The 23,140-nt window shown below is 47.2% G+C and overlaps 1 protein-coding gene across 1 annotated transcript in view; it reads left to right on the top strand.

Annotated features, from left to right (window-relative positions):
* Window positions 1-8,008: 8,008 nt before the first annotated feature.
* Window positions 8,009-23,140, top strand: part of MVB12B (multivesicular body subunit 12B) — a 171,881-nt gene continuing 156,749 nt past the window's right edge. Inside the window, exons 1-2 of the mRNA XM_011931374.1 lie at window positions 8,009-8,211; window positions 13,321-13,443. Of these exons, the coding sequence (XP_011786764.1) occupies window positions 8,176-8,211; window positions 13,321-13,443 (159 nt within the window). The 5' untranslated portion in view covers window positions 8,009-8,175. The remainder of the gene's footprint in view (window positions 8,212-13,320; window positions 13,444-23,140) is intronic.

Here is a 23,140-nt window from a genome sequence, read left to right as displayed (position 1 = left end):
CACGGCTGCTGGTGCCCGGGCTCGGCCTGGCGGCGAGAGGCGGGAGAAGCTGGGGGACCCGAGTGCCGGCAGCGCCCCCAAGGCCCGGGCAGGTGAGGGGTGCGGAGAGCCACCCCTGCCCGCGTGAGAGGGAGGCGGCCCACCTGGGCACAGGCTGGGGACAGTCAGTCGTTTGACCGACCTGGCCTGGGGTCCTGCTCTCTGTGGTCACGTGGGTGTGGGTGCAGACTAACGTGCACCTGCCCCTGGGGCATGACTGCCTCTGTGATCTGGGCACAGCAGAGAGGACATCTAAAACCCTCTGGCACCTGTCTGCAAGGTGACATGCCCAGCCTGGGTACCCGAGACCCACAGCACCCATCCAGGAACATGGTGGGCACGTCGAGCACTCTACAGTGACTCCAGCACCAGCGAGATGCGAGGAGCAGGGGCTGGGACAAGAGCTGAGGCATGGCACCAGGGGACATCACATCCTCAGAGGCAGGCACCAGGGAACGGGGTAGACCCTAGAGCATCTTTTGTCCTCTTTGTTACCAACGCACAACTGTTCTAAATCAGCAGCCCTTCTCACCAGGAAAGATGAGACTCTTCTGTTCCCTGCTCCTCAACAGCCTCTTGCGCAAGGCACTGAGGAAGACTGCAGCAGGGCAAAAGGCAAATGGCGGTCACCCCTTCCCTGCTCCCTGCCCCCACCCAAGAACCAGAGCCCACTCCAATTGCTGCCACAAAAGCAGACAGCAGACCAGCTCCTCTTAGGGGCCTTTGTCTCTCGTGGTTCCTTCTCAGTATAATCTCATTGTACATTTCTCAACAGCTGGCTGGATCTCATCTCGTTTTAACAGGGCTAGGAAATCTTATCAGCAGCACCAGAAAAGCTTAGAAAGTTAAAAGATAAGCTCTGTGAAGCCTTGACTAGCTGAAAAACTCAGTGTGCCAGGATGTTTAGTTACAGTAGATGGTGACACCTTTCTTGCTCGTTGGAAATCATGTGGGGTACTTGGAGATACTGTACCAGGCTCAGAATCTTTAAGTAGGGCCTCTGAGAGCTGCTTCTGCTTGGGACCCGGGCTCCAAGCCCCATGGGAAGCAGTTGATGTGGCGATTACTGGTTCATTTGAACCTAAACTTATCATCTGTAATCCACATTTTTCATTCCCTCTTCTAGGCATTAGGTCACACTCCTAATTCAGGCTCAAGGCATTTTCCTTGCCCTGTCTCCATCCTGCTGGGGGCCTTTTACCACTTCCAACTGGAATATTGTGCCCTGGTTATGTGCAGGGAGTTTAGAATTAGACCTCAGCTTAAGTCTTGGCTTTCCTACTTTGTGCCCTTGGACAAATTGTTGAACTTTTCTGAGTTTCAGTTTCCTCATCTGCATAGTGAAACTAATGATAGTATTCATCTCATGGGATTATGGTGTGATGTAAATGAAATATTGCAAGAAAAGTCTAGCTCAGTGCCTGCTACATGGCAAGAAGTCAGTAAATGGTAAGGGTTATTATGAGAGGTTTGTTAATGGATGATTGAGAGGAGTAGCTTATTTATTTTTAGAGTTTCTTGCTGTCTTTTTTTTTTTTTTTTAGTTTTTGTTTGTTTGTTTGTTTGTTTTTGAGACAGGGTCTCACTGTCACCTAAGCTGGAGTACAGTGGCACCATCATGGCTCACTGCAGCCTTGAACTCCTGGGCTCAAGAGATTCTCCCACCTCAGCCTCCCAAGTAGTATAGGTACCTGCCACCATGCTCGGCTATTTTTTAAATTGTTATTATTTTTAGTAGAGATGGGGTCTTGCTATGTTGCCCAAGCTGGTCTTGAACACCAGAGCTTAAGTAATCCTCCCACCTTGGCCTCCCAAATTCCCAAATTCCTGGGATTACAGGCATGAGCCACCACACCTGGCCTATTATTTAGTCTTTAACAGGACACTCAGGAAGTGATGGTATAGTAGAAAGAACACTGGACTTGGATTTAGGAGCTCGAGTTTGACTCTCAGGCTACCTCCTGGACCCCAGGTGACCCTAAGTGAGTCACAGAAACTTTCTGAATTCCCATTTCTGTAATGTAAAAGTGTCTTAAGAATAAAGCCTACCCCATAAAGCTAATCAGTCAAGAAGGCTGAAGGAGCTAATGTATGTGACTGCACTGGGTACTGTACGAGGTGGGGCTCCTCATGAAATTTAAGTATGATTCAGCATCCAGCAGCAGATCGTGGTGTTTTTTTTCAGGTCCAATGTTTATACAGTTTGTTGGGGGGAGAGCTTTAAGAAAAAGAACACAAGAATATCCTGTGTTTGTACATGTTACAGAACCACGCCACCATGTGAGCACACTGCTGGCTGCCCTCTCAGGGCCTTGGAAGGGGTAAGGGAGAAGTGTAGTCTCTATCCATTTCATGGAGGATCTGCTCCTGGGGGGATCAGAATCCAAATGGCACAGGCCCCTCTGTCTGAGTTTGCTGGAAGTGCTCCATACTCAAAAGGAGACACCCTTTCCACACTGCAAAATAACGATGGTGCTGGAGTCAAGCCTGGGAAAAGTTGAAGGTGCTATGATGATGATGAAGATAACAAATGACTACATGGCTGGATGTGGTTAGGATGAGCACATTGTGTTGCAGAGCCTCCTTTGCAGGTTGGGTTGTGGAGGGGAGGCCTGGGTTTCTTGAATGAGCTCCTTCTTCCCAGGCTGCTCTGTCTCACACCGAGGCCCACCCTGGCCAGCATTTCCCCAACCACCCACCCCTCAACCCTGGCTCTCCTTGGCCTTCTACTTGCTGGGCTGCCCTTGGGAATCGTGGCTTCCCTGTGCTGTCTGCACTAGTTGCAGTGGGTTTGTCAGAGTCAAGTCTCCTGTCTCCAGCTGCCTGGGAGGCAAAGCCACTGCAGAGTGTGCCTGACATTACCTCCCTTGTTGGGGACATCCTGTGGGCATGCATTTGGTTTACTTGACATGCGTCTGGCAAGATGCAGAGCTTGTCCAGGCAGAAATGTGAGAGCCCTGTGGGCCTGGAGCCCAGGGGTTGCACATAGTAGCTTTGTAGCTCCTACTTCCCTTAGGACTGGAGGGCTATCTTGTTGGACCTGTGGCAGAAGTCAACACGAGTTTGTTCTTTCTTTCTTTACACATACACACACATACACAAAACAGATTCTAATCAGCAGAGCAGATTACTTAAAAGAATATCCCCTGATCTTTTAGAAGAGAGAAATAAATGAGTTCATAATGTGCTAAATATGCCCGTGGTGTTGATGAAAATGCAGATTCTAGGACCTCATACTCAGACTTCATTGAATCAGAATCTCTGGGGAACGGGACCTAGAATCTGCATGCTTAACAGACACCTTGGGTTATACTTCTGCTTACCAGAATTAGAGACCTACAGTTCTTGATGCTTTCTTAAAAAGTGTTAAATATACATAACATAAAATTGACCATCTTGCTCATTTTTAAGTGCACAGATTGGTGGCATTACGCACATTCACACGTGGTACAACTAAGCTGCAGAACTTTTCATCTGGCAAAACTGAAACTTTGTGCTCATAAAACAACTTTCCATTTCCCCCTTTCCTCACCCCTGGCAACCACCATTCTGCTTTGTGTTTCTGCGAGTTTGACTACCCTCAGTATTCATAGAAGTGGATCATACGGTATTTGTCTTTTTGTGACTGGCTTATTTAGTTTAGCATACTGTCCTCAAGGTTTATGATGTTGTAGCATATTTCAGAATTTCCTTCCTTTTTAAGGCTGAATAATACTCTATTGAATATGTGTACCATATTTTGTTTATTCATCCATAGATGGATGCTTGAGTTGCTTCTATCTTTTGGCCATTGTGAATAATGTTGATCTGAACATGGGTCTACAATCCTCTTTGAGACCCTGATTTAAATTCTTTTGTGCAGATAGCCAGAAGTGGAATTGCTGAATCATATGGTAATTCTATTTATAATTTTCTGAGGAACCACCACACTGTTTTCCATAAAATAGTGGCTGTACCATTTTACATTCCCACCAGCAGAGTGCCAAAGTTTCCAATCTCTTCACATGCCTGTGAACAGTTATTTTGTTTGCATGTTTGTTTGTTTTTGGTTGTAGCCATCGTAATGAGTATAAGGTGAGATGTGGTTTGGATTTGCATTTCCCTAGCGGCAAGTGATATTGAACATCTTTTTGGGTGGTGGTTGGCTATTCGTGTATTATCTTTGGAAAGACTTGTTATTCAAGTCATTTGCCCATTTTTAAATTAAGGAATTTGTTTTTGTTGTTGAGTTGTAGGAGTTCTTTATAGATTCACATATTATAGATTCTTTATAGATTCTTTATAGATTCACATATTAACTCCTCATCAGATATATGATTTGCAAATATTTCCTCCCATTCCATAGGTTGCCTTTTCACTCTGTTGATTGCCTTTTGCTGCAAATTCTTGATGCTTTCTACACATTATAAACAATATTATTTGCTATTCCGGTTTTGTAGGGATGGAAACTCAGGCCGTTTAGTTTAACTTGCCTAAGGTTATGCAGTAAGTCTCAGAGCTGGGATTCAAGCTCAGGTCCCTTGGACTACAAAGGGGTGCACCCCTTCCATTCCTCTGCTCTGCCTGCCATTCCCCCCTTGAAGCTAACAGCATAAGGAGGCCCCATGGAGGTGTGAAGGAAGGGGCGTTGGTTGGAGAAATGTTCAGTTGCAGGCGGGGAAGCATGAACGGAAGGCCTGGGAATCTCTTCCGTTAGACCACTGGGGTGCCCCTTCCTGTAGCTCAACATCATTGCTTAGATCTTAGAAACAGCAGAGAAGTGCAGACAGGTTTTTTAGTTCAGTTTGATTGTGTTTTGTTTATTTGTTTTCTTAAGCATTTTATAAGCTTGTTTCAGAGCCCATCTGCTCCTCGCAGTTCCCCGAGCAGTCCCTGTGTGTTCACACCACGGTGCCTTTGTTGAGGCTGTGTCTTCTGCTTGCAAGACTTTCACCACTCCACACACCCCCATCTTTCAGGGAGGCCAGTTCTTTGCTCACCTCTCCCTGCCTGACCAGGCAAAAGGAAGAGTCCCCTCCTTTGCAGTCCCTTTCTCTTGGGATATTTCCCACAGCCCGTGAGCTCCGTGTCTTATTCATTGCTCTATCACCCAGCACTGTGGAGCTTCTCCTTGGCTGTGCGCTCTGCAGTCTCAGTCCCAGCCTGAACCAATTAAATGAGAACCCGAGGATAGGGAATGGGAAAGCTGTGCTTCTACAAGCTCTCCAGGGCATTCTTCCTGCAGCCAGCCTAGACACCCATTGGCCCCTGACAGGCCCACATCCAGCCTAGCTGCACTGAGTTAGATCTAAATCTGGAATCCCCTGGAAGTGCTGCAGTCCCTTTCCCCCTCCTCTGCAAGTGGCTAACCTCTGGGGTCATGGTGTGTGTCCTGCATGGAGGCATCAGTGACCCCAGACCCCGGACTTTCATTGGAAGGGGTCTGACAGTTTTGCTATTCCCCTACCCCTTTATGTGTCCCTGCCCCTTTATGTGCCCTTGCCCCTTTATGTGCCCTCCTTAATCCAGTGAAACTTGGCAATTTTGAGAGGATAGGAATTTTGTTTGTTTATCCTTCCCCATTCATTCATAATCCATTTATTGAGCACCCACTGTGAGGTGGGCATTGTGGTGGACATAACACACCTTTGAGTAACTTATGGTCTGCTAGGGAAAGCGTGTTCTAGCCTTCTGAGAGGCAAGGCTGTGTGTATGTGTACGTGTGCATGAGTGCATGTATGCACATATGTGTGCTAAGACAACATGCTTGGATGATGTCAGGATTCTGAGTGGTGGCACCTGTCTGGCTGGGCAATTGGAGAAGGTTTGAGGGGAATGGAAGATGTGACCCTGTTTGGTTTTTTTTGAGACAGACACTCACTCTGTCACCCAGGCTGGAGTGCAGTGGCTCGATCTTGGCTCACTGCAACCTCTGCCTCCCAGGTTCAAGCGATTTTTCTGCCTCAGCCTCCCAAGTAGCTGGGACTACAGGTACGTGCCACCATGCCTGGCTAAGTTTTGTATTTTCAGTAAAGACAGGATTTCACCATATTGGCCAGGCTGGTCTCGAACTCCTGACCTTGTGATCCATCCACCTTGGACTCCCAAGGTGCTGGGAATACAGGCGTGAGCCACTGCATCTGGCTGTGACCCTGATTTTATTTATTTATTTATTTATTGAGATGGGGTCTAGCTCTGTTACCCAGGCTGGAGTGCAGTGGCACCATCTCAGCTCACTGCAACCTCCTCCTCCTGGGTTCAAGTGATGCCTGTGCCTCACCCTCTCGTGTAGCTGGGATTACAGGCACTCACAACCACACCCAGCTAATTTTTGTATTTTTAGTAGAGACGAGGTTTCACCATGTTGGCCAGGCTGGTCTCAAACTCCTGACCTCATGATCTGCCCACCTTGGCCTCTCAAAGTGATAGGATTACAGGCGTGAGCCACCGTGCCCATGCATGACCCTGGTTTTAAATGGTGGGGTGGGTGTCTGCAGTGGAGGAACTTGGTGCTCTTGGCTGAACTGTCAAGAGGAAGGAGGGGGAGACTAGAGGGCTGATTCTGAGGCTTTTCTCCATGGAAGATTACCTTTAGATTCATTTCATCCATTCATTCATTCTTTTCTCCATGGAAGATTACATTTAGGTTCATTTCATCTATCCATTCATTCATTCATCAAATACCTGATGAGTACCTGCTCTCTTGTACTTAAATTTTGGACTGTAGACCAGCTGTTTTAGTGTCAGCTGGGAGCTTGTTAGAAATGCATGTTCTTAGACCAGCTCAGGCCTACTGAATCTGTATCTCAGGGAGTGGGGTTCAGGAATGTCTGTTTTCACAACCTCTCCTGGTGATTTTTGCACATGCTAAAGTTGGATAACTCCCACTCCAGAATGTGGACTTTCCATCTCATTATTGTAGCCTCAGTGCTTAGCCAAAGTGGCTCCATACTCATTTGTGGACTCACTGTTCACAGGCCACGCCCCCGTAGGGACCGGGAATGTGGGAGGATGCTTCAGGGGGAAGATGGCAAGGTCAGCCGAATTTGAAGTATTCCTGAGCCATGTGGGCAAAGACACCAGACAGACACCTCTGAGTCTAAGGAGAAAAGCCTGGCTTGGAGGTATTTTGGAAGTCATTAGCATATGGGTAGAATGATTAGATGACCAAATGTATGAAAAAATAATTCTCAAGACCCATGTGAAAGTCCGAGAGGGGTGTGGTGGCCTGGCTGGCCTGAAGACAGGTATTCTGATGATTCTGGCAGGGGCCCCCATTTGCCTGGCACTGAGATGATATTAGTGTTTTTACTCTGTGAGCACTGCGCCCCTCAGGGCAAGCTGTGACTCCTATCACCAAACACTCAGGAACCATTGCTTTTGGGGCCCTGGGGATGGTTTCATTTGTAGGCATCTGCCTTCTGTTAGGGTCCTTTTTTTTTCCTTTTCTACAGGGGACAATATGACACTATCCAGCAAGACCTGATGGGAGTGGACATGGACTACCCTCATTTGCAGTAATCATGGGCAAGCAGGTGGTACCCACAGTGTACTAGAGAATGCCCTACCCTCGAGTGATGTTCCCTGGTTTGTGCAGAGTCAGGCCTGTAAGGGGCAGGGCTTTGGCCAGGACAGTGCTATAGAGCTTGATCCTGGATTTATTTTTGGAAAGTGAATCCTGGAACCTACCATTGCACCTTAAGAGTTGCAGCAATCTGAACCCTAGTCCTGCCTCATGTGGTTTATGCAAAATCCATGTTTGGTAATCAAATGGTTAATAGAAATCTAAGCATAGGGCAGGTTGAATAGACATATGCATACACTGGATTCTTCTGTTGCAGGGAAGAGGAAGTGCTCACAATTGTTAGTTCCCTAGCTGGAAAATTATTTGTGATCTAGGAGAGCTTAGAAAAATATTTACCTTAGTTGCCCAACAACTTAGCAGTCCTTCTAGCAGCCAGTGACTTGTTGCCACCTGACTATGTCCAGCAGCATTTGTCAGAGTGATTTGACGCTGACTGGTCAGCAGGTAATCTGTCTAAAGTTCAGAAGGTGTCAGGATGCCATCCTGAAGCTCCACAGTGACAGCCTCTCAAGTCTGTGCACTGTCCCCCACAGGTGACCCCAAAGCCAGCTGCCCATTTAACTGGGCACGGCATGGACACTGGCCCCAGCTCTCAGCCTTCTGAGGAGGTAGGTCTCTGCACCTTTCTGTAAGGAGGTGGTTGGGTTTGTGTGTGTGGTGTGCATTGGTGAGGCCTGGCCACAGGTTCCCTCCTTGGGGACAGGCAGTCGCTTGCCTGTCCTTTTGACCCTTGCTTGCAATTTGCCAGCAGAAAGGTGTCAGTAATCCTGGGGCACTATAGGTGGGCATGGATTCTTACAGACCATTGCTGCTGCTGGGAGACAGGCAAAGACCCTCTCTATGAAGGCCAGAGCAGCAGCTTTTACTGGGGGACAACGCATTTCCAGCAGCCACCTGCTCTTGTGGCGTTTCCCACGGCGAATGAAATGTTTATTCTTTTCCCTTCCTCAGCCCTGGAAGCTGGTAGATGTGAGCAGGCAGTTTTTGTCTTTGGTGCCCTTGACTTTGGATTTCAAGCAAGCTGGTCACAAGTTTGCCCTTCTGTAGGGATGCAATTAAGCCACAGTTTTTGTCATTTCAATTACAGTAGCCCAATTTAGCCTGCCCCCCTTTAATACTTTGAAATTACTCTCCTCAAAAGTTGTATGCCAGTCATGCCTTCAGCCCTGACCAGCAGCGCTCGCTGGTGCTGCTTCTGAGCCGGCCTCACCACGGCAGGAGGCTGAGATGGCGGGAGGCTGGAACGTGGGCCCACTGCCCACAGCACCTCCTTTGAAGGCAGCGCCCCCTGCCCCCTGCAGTTGTTGCTCCCTGAAAGCACTTTAAACTCCTCAGCCCACACCCCGCCGCTGGAAGGGCCTCGGTGGAGAGAGGTCTGAGCTTTGTTAGTTGCGTTTTGATTTCAGTACAGGAGTTGATAAAACGAGATAAACCCCAGGCTCAGGAGGGCCGTGGAAATTAAACAGAGATGATATCAAAGTTCCCCTGAGTTTTCAACTGTGATACAGTAGCTCAGTTTTCTCCCAGACTGGGGCTGGGAGGCACGCCTTTGATTCCGAAACAATGTTCAGCATCAGTTAAGCCCAGCACTGCTGACTTTCAGGGATTAAGCACACTGTTGTAGTAATTCTTTGATCAGCTACAAGGGAGCAGTGTGCCGTCTGTATGAAGGGTCTTTATAGTTAAAGTTCATTTCTCCGTGAACCTGGGATGACAGTCTTGTGCTAGGTGCTGCAGTGCCGGGAGCTGGGGCCTCCCCAAGCGCTATCTGCAGCACTGCAGGCGGAAGCTGGAAGCAAGCTTGCTCCTGGCTTTGTTGTGTGGTTTGTATGGTGCTCTCTGAGTATGGCATGGTGGAAAAAATCCTCTTGGCTTAGAAAACACTTCACCTTAACCCTCCCCAGCTTTCCCATTCCGTACACATGTGGGCACATATGCATACGTGTATGTGTATGTGTACACACACACACACGCTACTCTCCTGCCTTGCAGAGGAAGCCTCTCAGGAGCAGACAACTGCCTGAACCGAGGCTCTGCAGTCCCCAGCCTTGGAAATGATCTTGCAGAGGCTGTATGCCCGCTCAGGGGAGAGGTCAGAATGGAACCATCTGGGACCTGATGACCTTCGAGGTGAAAGTAAGAGGACCTGCTCAAGGTCCAGTTTGAGTCGCTGGCATCCCACCACCTTTATTCCTTACCCAGCATGTATTGAGAATAGACTTAGATTGGCCCAATCCTATTTCTGCAAAATCTCAACATTTGTCTTGTCATCCAAAACACTGGGTCAACTTTGGAGGTTCCCTATAGAGACCTTCCTTGCAGCCACAGCTGGGATGGCACAAGTTTCCCCATCTTGCTTCCCCCTCCTCCCGATTGGCCCTGCAACTTCCAGTTGGATATGGAGCCCCTGTGAGCTGTCGATCCTGCTCGCACCGTGCCATAGATCAACCTAGTCCCTCCTGTGCGGTACTCGGATCTCCCTCATTAGGCCTAAATTTACCTCCATCCTACACAAACATGGCCTTAGCTCATTTTTATTGTTGTAAATTATTTATGAGGGGAATGTTGAATCTTGAAACTGAGGTGCGAGGAAAATTAATCCCATGCTACTTTTATCCTTCTGTACTTTTTCCCCCTTGCTTGACTTATTGAGCTGCGGCTAGAGAAAGAAAAGCTTTGGCATTTTAAAATATAATTAGTGTTGAAACTGCTTTCTCAATTGGATGCCTTTCTGCCTAGTACAATGATAAACAGACCAGACCCAGGGAGGAAGACCAGCTGTCCCACTCCTGGGAGGTGACCCAGCCACCTACCAGGTTTGATGGGAGCTTCAACTGGGAAGGAGCCTGAGAAAGCTTCTTGAGAGCTGCAAAGCACTGTCCAAATGCTACTGACCTGTTAGTGTGTTTTGTGGGCAGTCTGGACTGTAAGATACAGATGGATGCTGGATGAGGAGCTGTTGATACAACCTGGGGTTGCTGCAAGCAGGCCTCAGGATTTGATGTGAGAGGGCCCGCATGAATGGCCTCCTGGAGTCCTCAGCCGCGGGGCCATCCTTCCTGGCTTGAGGCTCCGCGGCCTGGGAAACGTGGAGCACTAGTTAATAAATGGCCTTTTGTTAGGAAGGTCAATTGAAGTGCCGGTAGAGACGCCTTTAAGAGTAATTTGCAGTCGGAAAATATGTAATTCAGGGCAAGCGGCTTTGAGTGATGGCCCCTGCCATGGATATCTTGGGCGTTTCTCATTAAAAGCTGCCTTGGTTGGTGATGGCGCTTCCTCCATGAGTCGGCCGCAGCGCGCGCGGCCCGGAGCCATTTGTCCATATTTCACAAAGGCCGCCTTCGTCCGGGGCACAGCAGCTGGGGGGAAGGAGAGAGAACGGCGGGCGTTGAAGATGCTCTGCTAGCAGCTCTGTGAGCAGCTCTGCGGGGCCCTTTGGCAAGCCAGGCCCAGCTCCTTTGTCTGCCTCAGCTGGGGGCCGTCTGCAGCCATCTTTGAACCTTCTCCTGGGCCGCCGCAGGGCATTGTGGGAGCAGCATGGCTTCTTCCAGGAGCTGGTGACCCTCCCTCCTGCTGTTGAGAGCGGGCTCCAGGCAGAGGGCCATTGTCATCATCGTATCGGGGAGGTACGATGTGACCAGGGGTTGTGGCAATGAATCCACCAGCAAATAAGATATTGCTTATTCATGCTTACCCCCACTTCCCTCTCTCTTCTCCTTTTTCTTTGTCCCTTTCTTTTCTCTCTCTCTGATAGTAGAGTCCATACTATCTTAAAAAAAAAAAAAAAAAAAAAAAAAACTTACCTCACATGTTCTTTATTAAATTCATAGCGTGATATTTTAGCACTGGCAGAATTCGTACATTCTGTTAATGAGTTGTTAATTGCAAAGCATTCTTGGTAACCAACAGCAGGTACCAATATTTTGCAAACTGCAGCAATGTTATTTTCATGTTACCAATACTACGGGATTTTTCAAGTACTGAGCCCTTTTGATCAATGCCTGCTCTGGATCTGCAGGTGCAGATATTTAATTCTAAACCTTTATTGGGGACATGCATGTGTATTCACTCAATAAATATTTACTTAATGCCTACTGTGTGCAGGAAGCACTAAGCCCTGTGTTTTATGCAGATAAACCTGCCTGGTATATAAAACTTGAAAATAGAAAATGATACAGTGATGCAGTGTGATACCCCGTGCCCTGGCTGTTTAGAAGCTTATTTTCAGAAGAATTAGGTAAAGCATAACTTTGTTAAGCTTTTGTTGTAAACAGAAGAGGAGACTGCAGCTGTGCCAGGCACTTCCTAGCCTTGATCGAGGACTCAGCTCCATTGCACTGACAAGTCTGTTTCCGGAGCTTTTTGTGGGTTCCACTGACTTCATGGGAGACTTGCATACGGCATTTTGATTGTTCCTATTTAGGAGGCTGCAGTCATTTTTAATGGCCTCTGCCTTTTCTAATTCTAGGCTAGAAGCAAGAATATTCCTCCTGCCTGCTTAGTGAGGGAGGGTGTTTGGTTTGTGTTAGAAGCAGTAACCAGCCTTAAGAGATCTGGCAGACCTACAGCCAGTGGAGTTTAATTGCTGCAGAAGGAGGTGGAATTTGACTTGCTCTTTTTCACTGCTTGTCATTTTAAAAGTACTTAGGTTCATTTACATATGGTGTTGTCTCTCTTATTTGCTTTCTGGTGCACTGCCACTCCAGCTGCCCAGACCCAGTGCTCTCTATATTCTACCTGTCTCCTCTGTTCACATCAAGAGGCAGTCAGCAGCAGAATAATAATTCCATTTTCCCTCCCTTTCTCTCAAAGTGCCCAGCAAGAATTATGATCGTTGTTACTATTTGGCTTTGAGTAAGTGCCCACGTGACCCGAGGGTAAAACACAACAAAGGGATCTGCCAGTCCCCTAGGGAGTGACGCCTATCACATTTCTGACCAGTTACCTGGACTTGTATGTCCCACACCTCACCAGTCTTATGTGCTTTTTTGAGCGCCTACTGTGTACCAGGGACCTCTCCAGACCTTTTGTTTACATCTACTCTCTTTGACTCTCTTGGTCCTCACAGCAGCTCTGCAAGGGTCAGTATCATGACCTCGTTTTATAGCTGAGAAAATGAAGGGTCCATGAGGTTAAATTGCTTACTCAAAGTCACCAGCTAGTCAGTCATGGAGCCGGGAGTCCAACACCATTCCTTCACCCAAGCCCAGAACTCTTATTTCTATGTTTACAACATTCTTTGCTTCTTTGCAAAGCTGTGCCTGCTGAAGGCCTAACCTTGGCTGTGGGTTTGGAAGTCTAGGCCTCCATAGGAGAGATTGCAAGGGAGAGGGAGGAAAGGTGTTGTTAGGCTTAGCCACGTCTGACGTGTCTTCAGAGCAGGTGCTGGTATGTGTTCAGAAATCAAGCAGCTGGATGGCGGAGTTAAGAATGATGTGCTTTTGGGTTTGAGTCAAACTTACCTCCTGAGAGTAGAGACAAGCTCTCATGTTAGCTCAGTGTTCAAAGCTAACTTGAGAAGAGTGGGGACCAGAGGTGATTTGAGTTCTTGACCTAGGGAAAGGGTCACATAGGGTCAGGACTCATTCGACTAGTTCAGGTATGTGAACCTCAGGGTATTTGCCCCAAGATTCTGGTTCTGTCTGTTTGGGACTTTATATTATTCACGTAAATGCTATGTTTGAATTTTGTGCTTTCTTTTTCCTTTGCTGAACCAGGACCAGTCCACCATGCCTGAAGTCAAAGACCTCTCAGAAGCCTTGCCAGAAACGTCAATGGATCCCATCACAGGAGTCGGGGTGGTGGCTTCTCGGAACCGAGCCCCGACAGGCTATGATGTAGTAAGTCAAGATACTAGTTTGTACATTTTGCTCACTGATTCTACAAGTATTTATCTCCTGTGTCCAAGCCTCTGACCCTTGCGTGTAAGATGTGCTTCTTCCCTCTAGGAACTTAATCAAGGGAGGGTCTGGAGAGCATCCTGGTTTGGGCATTAGAAGACCTGAGCCCATCTGGGCCATTTCCTGGCCTTGACCACCTGTATGATGGTCATTTTCACCTTCTGTAAGATTAAGGAGTTAGATTCATTGATTTTCAACTTCTGGTTGTGACATTTCATGAAAAGGATCCAGAATCTATGAATGACTCCTGGTGGTTGTCATGTATTGTCATGCATGTGTAAATATTGTAAAGGCATTGTCCTATATCTGTGTGGCTCTTTACAGTTTAAAACATTTCCTACCTGTGAACTCATTTAGCTCTCATGGGCTTTTGGAAGGCTGGGAGGGCAAGTAGCTGTATCGCCTCTTTGCTGATTAGGAGAACCCAAGCTTTGAGAAATAAAGTAACAGAGTCCCAGTCTTTGGATACGGTGGATCATCAGGACCAGACTCCCCCCAAGTCCAGCGCTGTGGCTGAGCACACCACCACAATTTAGTGGAGAACTTTCCTTGCTTTTCAGCAGACATCTATGCAGGTGTTCAGTAGTCCTGATGACTGGAACTGGTTATTTTGTTGTTTCAGTAGGTAAATTCTGCTTCAGTTGTAAAATTCTGATTACAAAGTACAGAGGAACATTAGGAGGGTTTAATTAACAGTGGATATTTTCATGTGTTCTGAGATTCTAAGGTGGTCTTAGGTTTACTTTCCTCACTTTGTGACGTTTTGTGCTTATTCACTGAAAATGTGCACCAAGAATACATAAGAGTGAAAGAACACAAATCTCATTAGCCAACACTGAAAACCTCCCACAGCAATTAGAATAGTGTCTGATGTCCTGCAGTGAGGAGGATGCGATGCCTGGCCCAGCAGAAGATGCCCCAAGGCAGCGTTTCCCAACTTCCGCACTGTTGACATTTCGGGCAAGACAATCAGATAATTCTTTGTGCTATCCTGTGCTTCATAGTATGTTAAGCAGCATTCCTGGCCTCTCCTTAGTGAATACCAGTAGCACCTGTCCCTCCTCCCCCAGTGGTGACAAGCCAGAATGTCTCCAGACATAGCCAGATGTCTCCAGGAGCAGGGGCTGGCTGGGCAGAATCAGCCCCCTTTGAGAACTGCAGTGGTCAAGGCAGATCTGTACTGGGTCAGCCAGTGCTGGGTCCTGGGTAAGGAAGGAGGAGCCTGTCCAAATGCTACTCATCCCTTTCCACCTGTTTGAAAGCTCATAAACATTTTAAAAGTGAAAAAGTGAAGGAATCTTTTCAGACAAATATTTGAGTCTTACCTGCTGCTTGACTTCAAAGCACGATTTGAATGTATAACTTTCCATAAAATAGAATCATTAGGTATGGCTTTGTGCCACGAAACTCTGGGGGAAGCTAATAAAAATGTTCCTGATTTGAGAAGCCAAAGTGTCTTTTGATGAATTAGGGATGAAGCAGCAAGTCATGAATCAAGGCAGGGACTGGGAGTTCCCGCTGTGGGAGAGGACAGGCTCAGGGGTCACTCTCCTAGGAGAGCTCGCAGGGAGCTTGAGCCCAGGGCAGGGGTCTCCCCATCTTCCCATGCCCTCTTTTGTTGATCTGTATCTTTAGCATTCTGTTTGTACCTTTAGGGTCATCCTGCTTGCTTGGCTAGTGGGTGGCAGATGGCCTTTGATAGTTTGGTTTTCTGGAAGTCTTGGTAAGTCTGACAGGAGCAGAATCTATCCCTATCATTTTCTCCTAACATCTAGCTCAGGGCAGAAGAGCGCAGTGTCAAATGAGTAAAATTAATAAGCACATTTCATGATTGTGCTGTGCCGTGCATTTTAGTGGGAGGTGAGCAGGGCAAGGGGCTTGAGCTCATCCGCCCGGTAATTACCCAGCTCTGCACAGCCGAGGTAGAGACTGCTCGGGCTCCCTCTGAAAGCCCTAACAGGGAGAGAGGTGGGAGTCCCCTCTTGGTGCTGGCCTCTGGACTGTGTGCAGACAAGCATCTCGTTCCCCAGAGGTCTGGCCCCAAGTTCAAGGAAGGCGGGGAGGGCATGGTGAGAAGAGAGACTTCTCATTCCTTTTATCTGGAGTTTCATATTAAGTCAACATCCAAACCAAAGTGCAAGGCGCTCTGTGGTGGCTAGGCTGCAGAGATGCTTAGACAGAACTCCAGCAGATGAGGAAGCCCTGCTGCGGATTGGGCCAAGACCTCTCTGTCTGTTGTAGCTGCTGTAGGATTAATTTTTCCCTGCACACAGAGCCCGTTAAGTAATGCTACCATGCAGCCCTGCGAGTTAGGCACCAGATGGACTGGTGACCCTGAGTAGCACAACTGCTTTCAAATGAGTTTAGGTCCCATCGCTGCTCGAGGTAAAAGGTGCCAAATGTTCATTTATAAAAATTTAATTCAATAACTTCCCTTCTCTCTGGGTCAGGGGAGCCTTCTTAGGCTGGGGGCCTGGGGATTATACGGTAAACTTCTCAATTTATTGTTCCGATGTCTGCAGTCCTCTCTGAAAGAGCCTCCCTTTTCTGTTCTGCACCCTCACTATCTGGGAGTGACTGGTGCTTCTCTCCCCTTGCAGTCAGAGTTGGGGTGAGTCTCGTGCGTCTTTGTGATGCCACGTGCCCGGAGTAGTGACTATATGTCATAGACGACTAGTGTTTGCCAAAGATAGTGCATGCGGTTTTATCCTGTGTGGATGGTCAGTTCTCAAAGAATTGTAATGCTGTAAGAAGCACTTCCTGCTACAATGCCTGTATGCAGAATGTAACCTTTGATTTATAAGCCACTCTGGGATGTTGCAGTGTCTGCAGGGCATCAAGCTAGACATTACTGAGAATCATTGTTGGGTGTGTTTCCAGCGATATACATTTTACCTTTCACCCACATTCCTTTGCCTTTCTAAATAAATGCTTATGGCCAGGCGTGGTGGCTCATGCCTGTAATCCCTGCACTTTGGGAGGCCGAGGTGGGCAGATCACTTGAGGTCAGGAGTTCAAGACCAGCCTGGCGAACCTGGTGAAACCCCATCCTCTACTAAAAATACAAAAAAATTAGCTGGGCGTGGTGGTACATGCCTGTAATCCCAGCTACTCATGAGACTGAGGCAGGACAGTCGATTGAACCCAGAAGGCGGAGGTTGCAGTGAGCCAAGATTGCGCCACTGCGCTCCAGCCCGGGCAATAGAGTGAGACTCTGTCTCTAAATAAATAAATAAATGAATAAATAAATGCCTACAACTCAGAGACTGAAGCTGCAACACTATATTTATGAGATGACTCTTTCTCCATAAAGGACATGTCTTCCTTTCCTTGAAAATATACTTTTCTTGGTAAAAAAAAAAAAAAGTTAGCAACATAGAGAAAGTGAGACGAATCAAACACTCCAGAACATTTTAATTTTACATTGTTTATCTGTCCACCCCATTTTTTGAGTACCTACTATGTGCCAGCTAGGAGCTGGGGAAACAGCGATGAGCAAAACACACACAGCTCTGCCTTCATGAAGCACACAGTCTGGAGAGGAAGACAGGCAATGATGGTTGCAAATAAATAAAAGATGAAACTGGGGGTAAGTGCTTTGAAGGGAAGTCCTTATAGATGATTTATCTTTCAGATCTAGCTTTCCAGATAATTCTGACAGCATGAACCCCTTGCATCCTACTTCTAAAAATCATGGATCAATTCCCTTCCTTCCATACCTGGAAGCCTGCTAGGTGTTGGAGCCTTTCCCAGGAGACCACCTTGAAGATGCTCACTGTTCTTCAGCGCCAGCTTTCTCTCCTGCCACCACATGGCTCCTTTTTAGTTGGTGACATCTGCGAGGTTGTCCCATGGCTGGGTTCAGCTGCCTGCCCACCTGGCAGCTGCTGCTCTGGACTTTTTGGCCTGTGCAGGAGTTGGACGCCGCTCTCCCTGCGTCTCCCCCTCCTCTGTGACCCTCCATGGTGTCTTAGTCCGTTTGTGCTGCTATAACACAATCCCTAAGACTGAGTAGTTTATAAAGAGCAGGATTTATTTCTTACAGGTCTGGAGGCTGGGAAATCTAAGGTGAAGGGCCTGCATCTGGCAAGGGCCTCATTGCTGCATCATCCCATGGTGGAAGGAGGAGGGGCAAGAAAGGGAGAGTGAGCAGGAGGGAACCACACACATCCTTTAATCAGGAACCCACTCCCGGGATAAGACTGTTAATCTACTCATGAGGACAGAACCCTCAGGACCTAATCACTTCTTACAGGTCCCATCTCTCAACACTGTTGCATGGGGGATAAAGTCTCTAGCACGTGAACACTGGGGGCACATTGAAAGCATAGCACATGGCTTCCCACAGAACAGCTGAGACCAAACTTACTTTTAATGAGAACTTTCTGGGACTTTGGGGGATAATGGGAGTGAGATATTAAAACTCAGAGGATCTTGACAGCTGTGGTGGGGGTCCGGGTCCATGCTCAGACCTCTTCCTAGCCAGCCCTCTGTCTTGCTGTTGGCTGACTTCATCTTGCCTACCTCAGAAAAGCGTTGCGAGCTGCCAGGCTAAACTGCGTCCTGGTCTCAGAGAGACTAGGAGATATATTATTCTTTTTCCTCACTCCAATTTAAGACCCCCTCCATTCTCTTCTTGAGAAATCCCACCCAACACACGGGAGTCTTTCCTGGCAAAGTAACCCTGAAGTGACAGATCAACCTCAGGCTCCGTGACTCTTTCTGAAAGTCCAGGTAAGGGATTCCCAAGCTTTAGTGGGCCTCAGTCCCCTGGAGGGCCCCGCATCAGAGTTCCTGCCTGAAGGTGCTTTCCACCCTCGGGCATATCTAGAAGAGCAAAGGCCTGATGATAATAAGGATAGGTTTCAGTGGCAGGCAAGGAGCCACTCCCCAGGAGGTCTCTCTGATAACCACATACAGGATAAAAATCCAAATTCTTTGATTTGGCTTTCATGATTTCAGTGTATCTGACAGTTTTACTTCCTTCTACTCATCCTTTCTCCAGCCCCATTGAACGGCTCACTTTTTCACGTCCAGAATAAGCAGGAACTTTGTACCATTGTACCTTTAAGCCTTCTTCATATTTCTGAAATACCTATACCCAGCCCCCCAACTTTTAAGTAAATTTTTTCTCATCCTTAAAACCCAGGTTACATAGCCCCTTAGTGAAACTTTTTCTGACCATTGCTCATTCATTTGTTTGCTCATTGGTTTCACAAATGTTTATTGGCCACTTAGCTATTGTCCAAGGCACTGGAAATCCAGTATTCTGAGAAGGCCGGGCTCCATCAAGTGAGAGGTGAGAGACGACGATGGGCAAGTGGGTGAGACCAGATCATAGCCGCTAAGGAGTTTGCTATTATTCTGAGGGTGGTGGGAGTGATTGGGAGATTTTAAGAAAAAAGAGGCTCTTAGCCAGATTCGTGTTTTCCGAAGATCACTTGGTTGGTACGGAAAACAGTTCGGGGGAGGATAAGCAGTGAGGCAGGTGGGCGTGTGTGGAGGCTGTGAATTTGTGCAGCTAGAGCCTGTGCCAGGCTATTGACAGTGGACATGTGAAGCGGTACATGGATCCTGGGGCTGTGGGAACTTGGGACATGGGAACCCAAATACGTATATTCTTTGATGGCAAGAATGGGTTGAATGTTGGGAGTCGGGGGAGTGGGGAGGAAAGGGAAGGATGAGAGTGCCACAGGGTGTCTTGCTGGCCATGGATAGATGCTGGTGTTCTCTGCTGGGACAGGAATGGAGACAGCCAGGTCGGGTGGAGGCAGGAGGGAGACTCTTGGGTCAGTTTTGAACACCTTGAGTTTGAGCTGCTTGTATGACTCTAGCGGAGCCCTAGGACCGAAGGTCTGGAGAGGGGTCTGGGCACCATCCTCATATAGCAAGGACTGTGGGCATAACTGGGCTTGTCTAGGGAGGGTTGTGGGACTAGAAGAGAGGTTGTGCCATTTCATACTCCACTGCCGTGGAGGGTCACTGGTTAAGGATGGGCAGAGGAGGAGGCACTCAAAAGGGGACTAAGCCTGAGCATCCAGAGAGGTAGGTGGAAAATTAAAGAAAACTAAGAGGAAAAGTGTATTTCTGTAAGAAGGTGTGGTGAGTAATTTTCAAAGTTGCCAAAGTGAAAGGAGCCTGAAGGGTGTCCATTGGGTTTAATGCAAGGAGATGGTTGTGAACTTGGTGGCAAGCTCAGAAGCAAGGATAGAGTGGACCTGCAAGGTAAGTGGGAGGAGGAGAGGCCAGGGCATAGCGGGAGCTAGAGGATGCCATGACCCCAGGAGCCTTTTCTCCCTTTGTTAAAGGTAGGAAAGTGTTCAGTGTGTCTAGTTGCTGATGAGAAGGAACCAACAGAAAGGGAGGGGTGAGGGACTGGCTGATGAAGCAGGGCCCGTGAGGGGGCAGAGGAGTTGGGATCCAGAGCCCAGTCAGAGAGGGGCACCGGGTCATGTTTCTTTAGCCTTTGCCCCGTCCTGCCCCTGCGCGCTGGGAAGCCAGCCTTGGACTCGGACTGTGCGGACAGCACATGGGCCAGCTGCCCTGAAAGTCTCCACTTCCCCCTTTTTGCTGCTCCCCCTTCCCCCTATGTCTCTTTCTCTCAACACTATTTCTGAAACTAATTAGACAAAGCAACGTTTTTTAAAAAACAACTGGACCTTTATAATTTATATATGCCCAAAATGTAATAGGAATTTTCTGAATAATTGGAGTTTCAAATGCTCGAACGCAAATGTGCGGGACTATGGGGATCCTAGGAGAGGTCAGCTTCTCTCCGGGCCAGTGGGCTGGGTATGGGGAACATAGGGAGGGATAAGTTTAAAATTCCAAACCTCCAAACGAGGTCCTATTCTTTTACTTACTAAAGTAAGAGAAGGAAAAAGAATCTCAATGGTGATACAAGTTCAAACAAGCTTGCATTTTTATATAGTGCTCAAGGAATTTTTAAAAATCACATTATGAAAAGCATGTGAAGATGGCAACTATATCTTGTTAAAAACATATGGCAGATATCAAGTGAAAATGTGGGACATTGGCATATCCCGTCTGAGCACAGCTGTCACGTGGATTTTCAGAAAGCCAAAGCTGTGGTGGAGGGCGTTTCAGGGGGCAGGAAAATTGTCCTCTTTCCCCACGGGCTGGAGGACAGCGGCAGCCCAAAGCCTCAGGCAGTTGCCCCTCCTGGAACTCTGCCTCCATGAAGCGAATGAGGAAACAAGGGCGGCAGCTTGTTCCGGCCGTCCTGGCTTCCTGAGCACAGAGCTTTGCTATCGTGGGGCTACTAACTGCAGAAATAACCACAGACTTTGAGTCCTGCCACGCAGATTGGTTTATGTTCAGAACCAAAGCTTGTTTTGATAAAAGGCACCAGGTGTTCCTCCTTTTTGTTTTGTTAGAAAGTACATTAAGCTGAGATTTACTGAAAATGCAGAAAGTGGTTTTGTAACTAGCCCTGGGCCTTTGTTCCCTGTGGCCTGGATTAGCAAACCTCTTTTAAGGCCCTTCCCTCCACATTCCCCTTTGTCCTGCCACACCCTGGCCCCAAGGGAGCAGAGCTGCGGTCTGAGAAGATGCACGTGGCACACTTAGCATAGTGCTGGCATCCAGGAGGTGTGCAGGAAGCAAACATCAGCTGTTGTTAGGTGATCCTATTAGAAATAGTGACCTAAAGCACCTGGTTGCAGAGGAGCTGGTCTTTTCTTCTTCTAGGCTTCCCTTCCCTGCCAACCGTGAATTTTTTGTTTTGACCCAAAGTTCCCACTAATGACTTGTTCCGTAGTTGATTCATTTGGAAAGTGGTAGGGAACAGGCAGTGTTCTGGTACTTCCTTCTGTTCGCTAAAACTTCCTAATTCCCTATTTAAAAAGCCTTCTAACAATGAAACGCCAATTAATTGGATTGATGAAAAAAGATGAGGCGCTTGCTTTAATTTTTCTTTAATTTTTTTTTTTTTCAGTTAAACTTTTTATTTTGAGAGAATGGTAGACTCACATGCGGGTGTAAGAAGTACTACAGAGAGATCCTGTTTACCCCGAGTGGTAACATCTTGCAGACTAGTACAATGCCACAACCACGATACTAGCATTAATACAGTCAAGATACAGAACATTTGTTTTAAAATGTACCCAGGTTTTTGTTTTTATTCAGATATGATGTGGCCAATAAATTAGGAGAGGATTGCCACTGGAAAGATTATTACTCACAGTTCCCAAGAGGAGCAGACAGGCCACACCCTGTAGGGCCACCTGGGAAAGTGCAGGTGGGGAAGCGCAGGTGGGGAAGTGCAGGTGGGGAAGCGCAGGTGGGGAAGCACAGGTGGGGAAGTGCAGGTGGGGAAGCGCAGGTGGGGAAGTGCAGGTGGGGAAGTGTGGGGTGGATCAGGAAGCACAGGGAGCTAGGGAGAAACGAGCCAGGAAGGGCAGTGTCAAGCAGGGTGAGAACACTTAGAACTGATTAAGTTTGAATAATTTTGGTAGGTTCTGGGGTACATGGGTGAGTCCCTCTATGTCAGGTACCTGGCCCTGGGGAATCGTGTCCTGGACTGCAAGAGCCCATGAAAGCAGGCAGATGGAGATAAGAACTCAGCATTGGTTGCTCTGCATATCCAAGGTGTGCACACGAGCAAGTCATTCACCTGGGAGGGGCAGTCCCTCCCTGCTTCTGCAAGGCCTCGGGATATCAAAGCATCATAAAATATAGAAAAAACCTGCCATAATACAATTGCTATCACCATAAGGATCTTCCATGTTGGCCTTTTATAGCTATACTCACTTCCCTTCTACTACCACCTTCTTCTTCACCCTTGATAGCCACTAATCTGTTCTCCATTTCTATAATTCTGGCATTTCAAGAATCTTATATAAATGGAATTATATAGTATGACACCTTTTGGAATTGGCTTAAAAAAAAAAAAACAACTCAGCATAATTCTCCTGAGATTCATGCAGAGAGTCTGTTGTGTGGGGTAATGGTTTATTTCTTTTTACTGATAAATAGTATTCCATGGTATGGATATCCCACAATTTGATCATTTACCCATTTAAGGACATCTTGGTTGTTTTCATTCTGGCGCTATTATGAATAAAGTTGCTATACTCACATGAAGGTTTTTGTGTGGCTGTATTTTTATTCCTCTGGGATAAATATCCAGGAATGCCTTTGCTAGGTCATGTGGTAGTTGCACGTTTAGTTTTTAAACAAAATGTTAAACTGCTTTTTTGGGTAGCTGTAATGAATATATGAGGATCCAGTTTCTCTCCATCTTTTCCAGCATTTGTTATTGTCAACATTTTTTTTGTTTTAGTCATTCTGATGGGTGTGTAGTGATAATTCATTTGGTTTCACATTGAATTTCCCTAGTGGTTAATGAATGATGTTGAACATCTTTTCATGTGCTTATTTGCCATCTGTATGTCTTCGATGAATATTTCTTCATGCCTTTTACTCATCTTCTAATTGGATTGTTTGGTTTTTTGCTGTTGAGTTTTAAGAGTTCTTTGTGTATTCTAGCTATGAGTCCTTTGTTGGATATGTGGTTTCTAAATATTTTCTCCTAGTCTTTACTTGCCTTTTGATCTTAACAGGGCCTTTCACAGAGCAAATGTTTTTAATTTTGGTGAAGTCCAATTTATTGCTT

This window comes from Colobus angolensis, unplaced genomic scaffold (genome assembly GCF_000951035.1).
Source record: "Colobus angolensis palliatus isolate OR3802 unplaced genomic scaffold, Cang.pa_1.0 Scaffold9, whole genome shotgun sequence".
In the NCBI taxonomy this organism is placed as follows: Eukaryota; Metazoa; Chordata; class Mammalia; order Primates; family Cercopithecidae; genus Colobus; species Colobus angolensis.
This window is presented reverse-complemented; position numbering and strand designations above follow the sequence as displayed.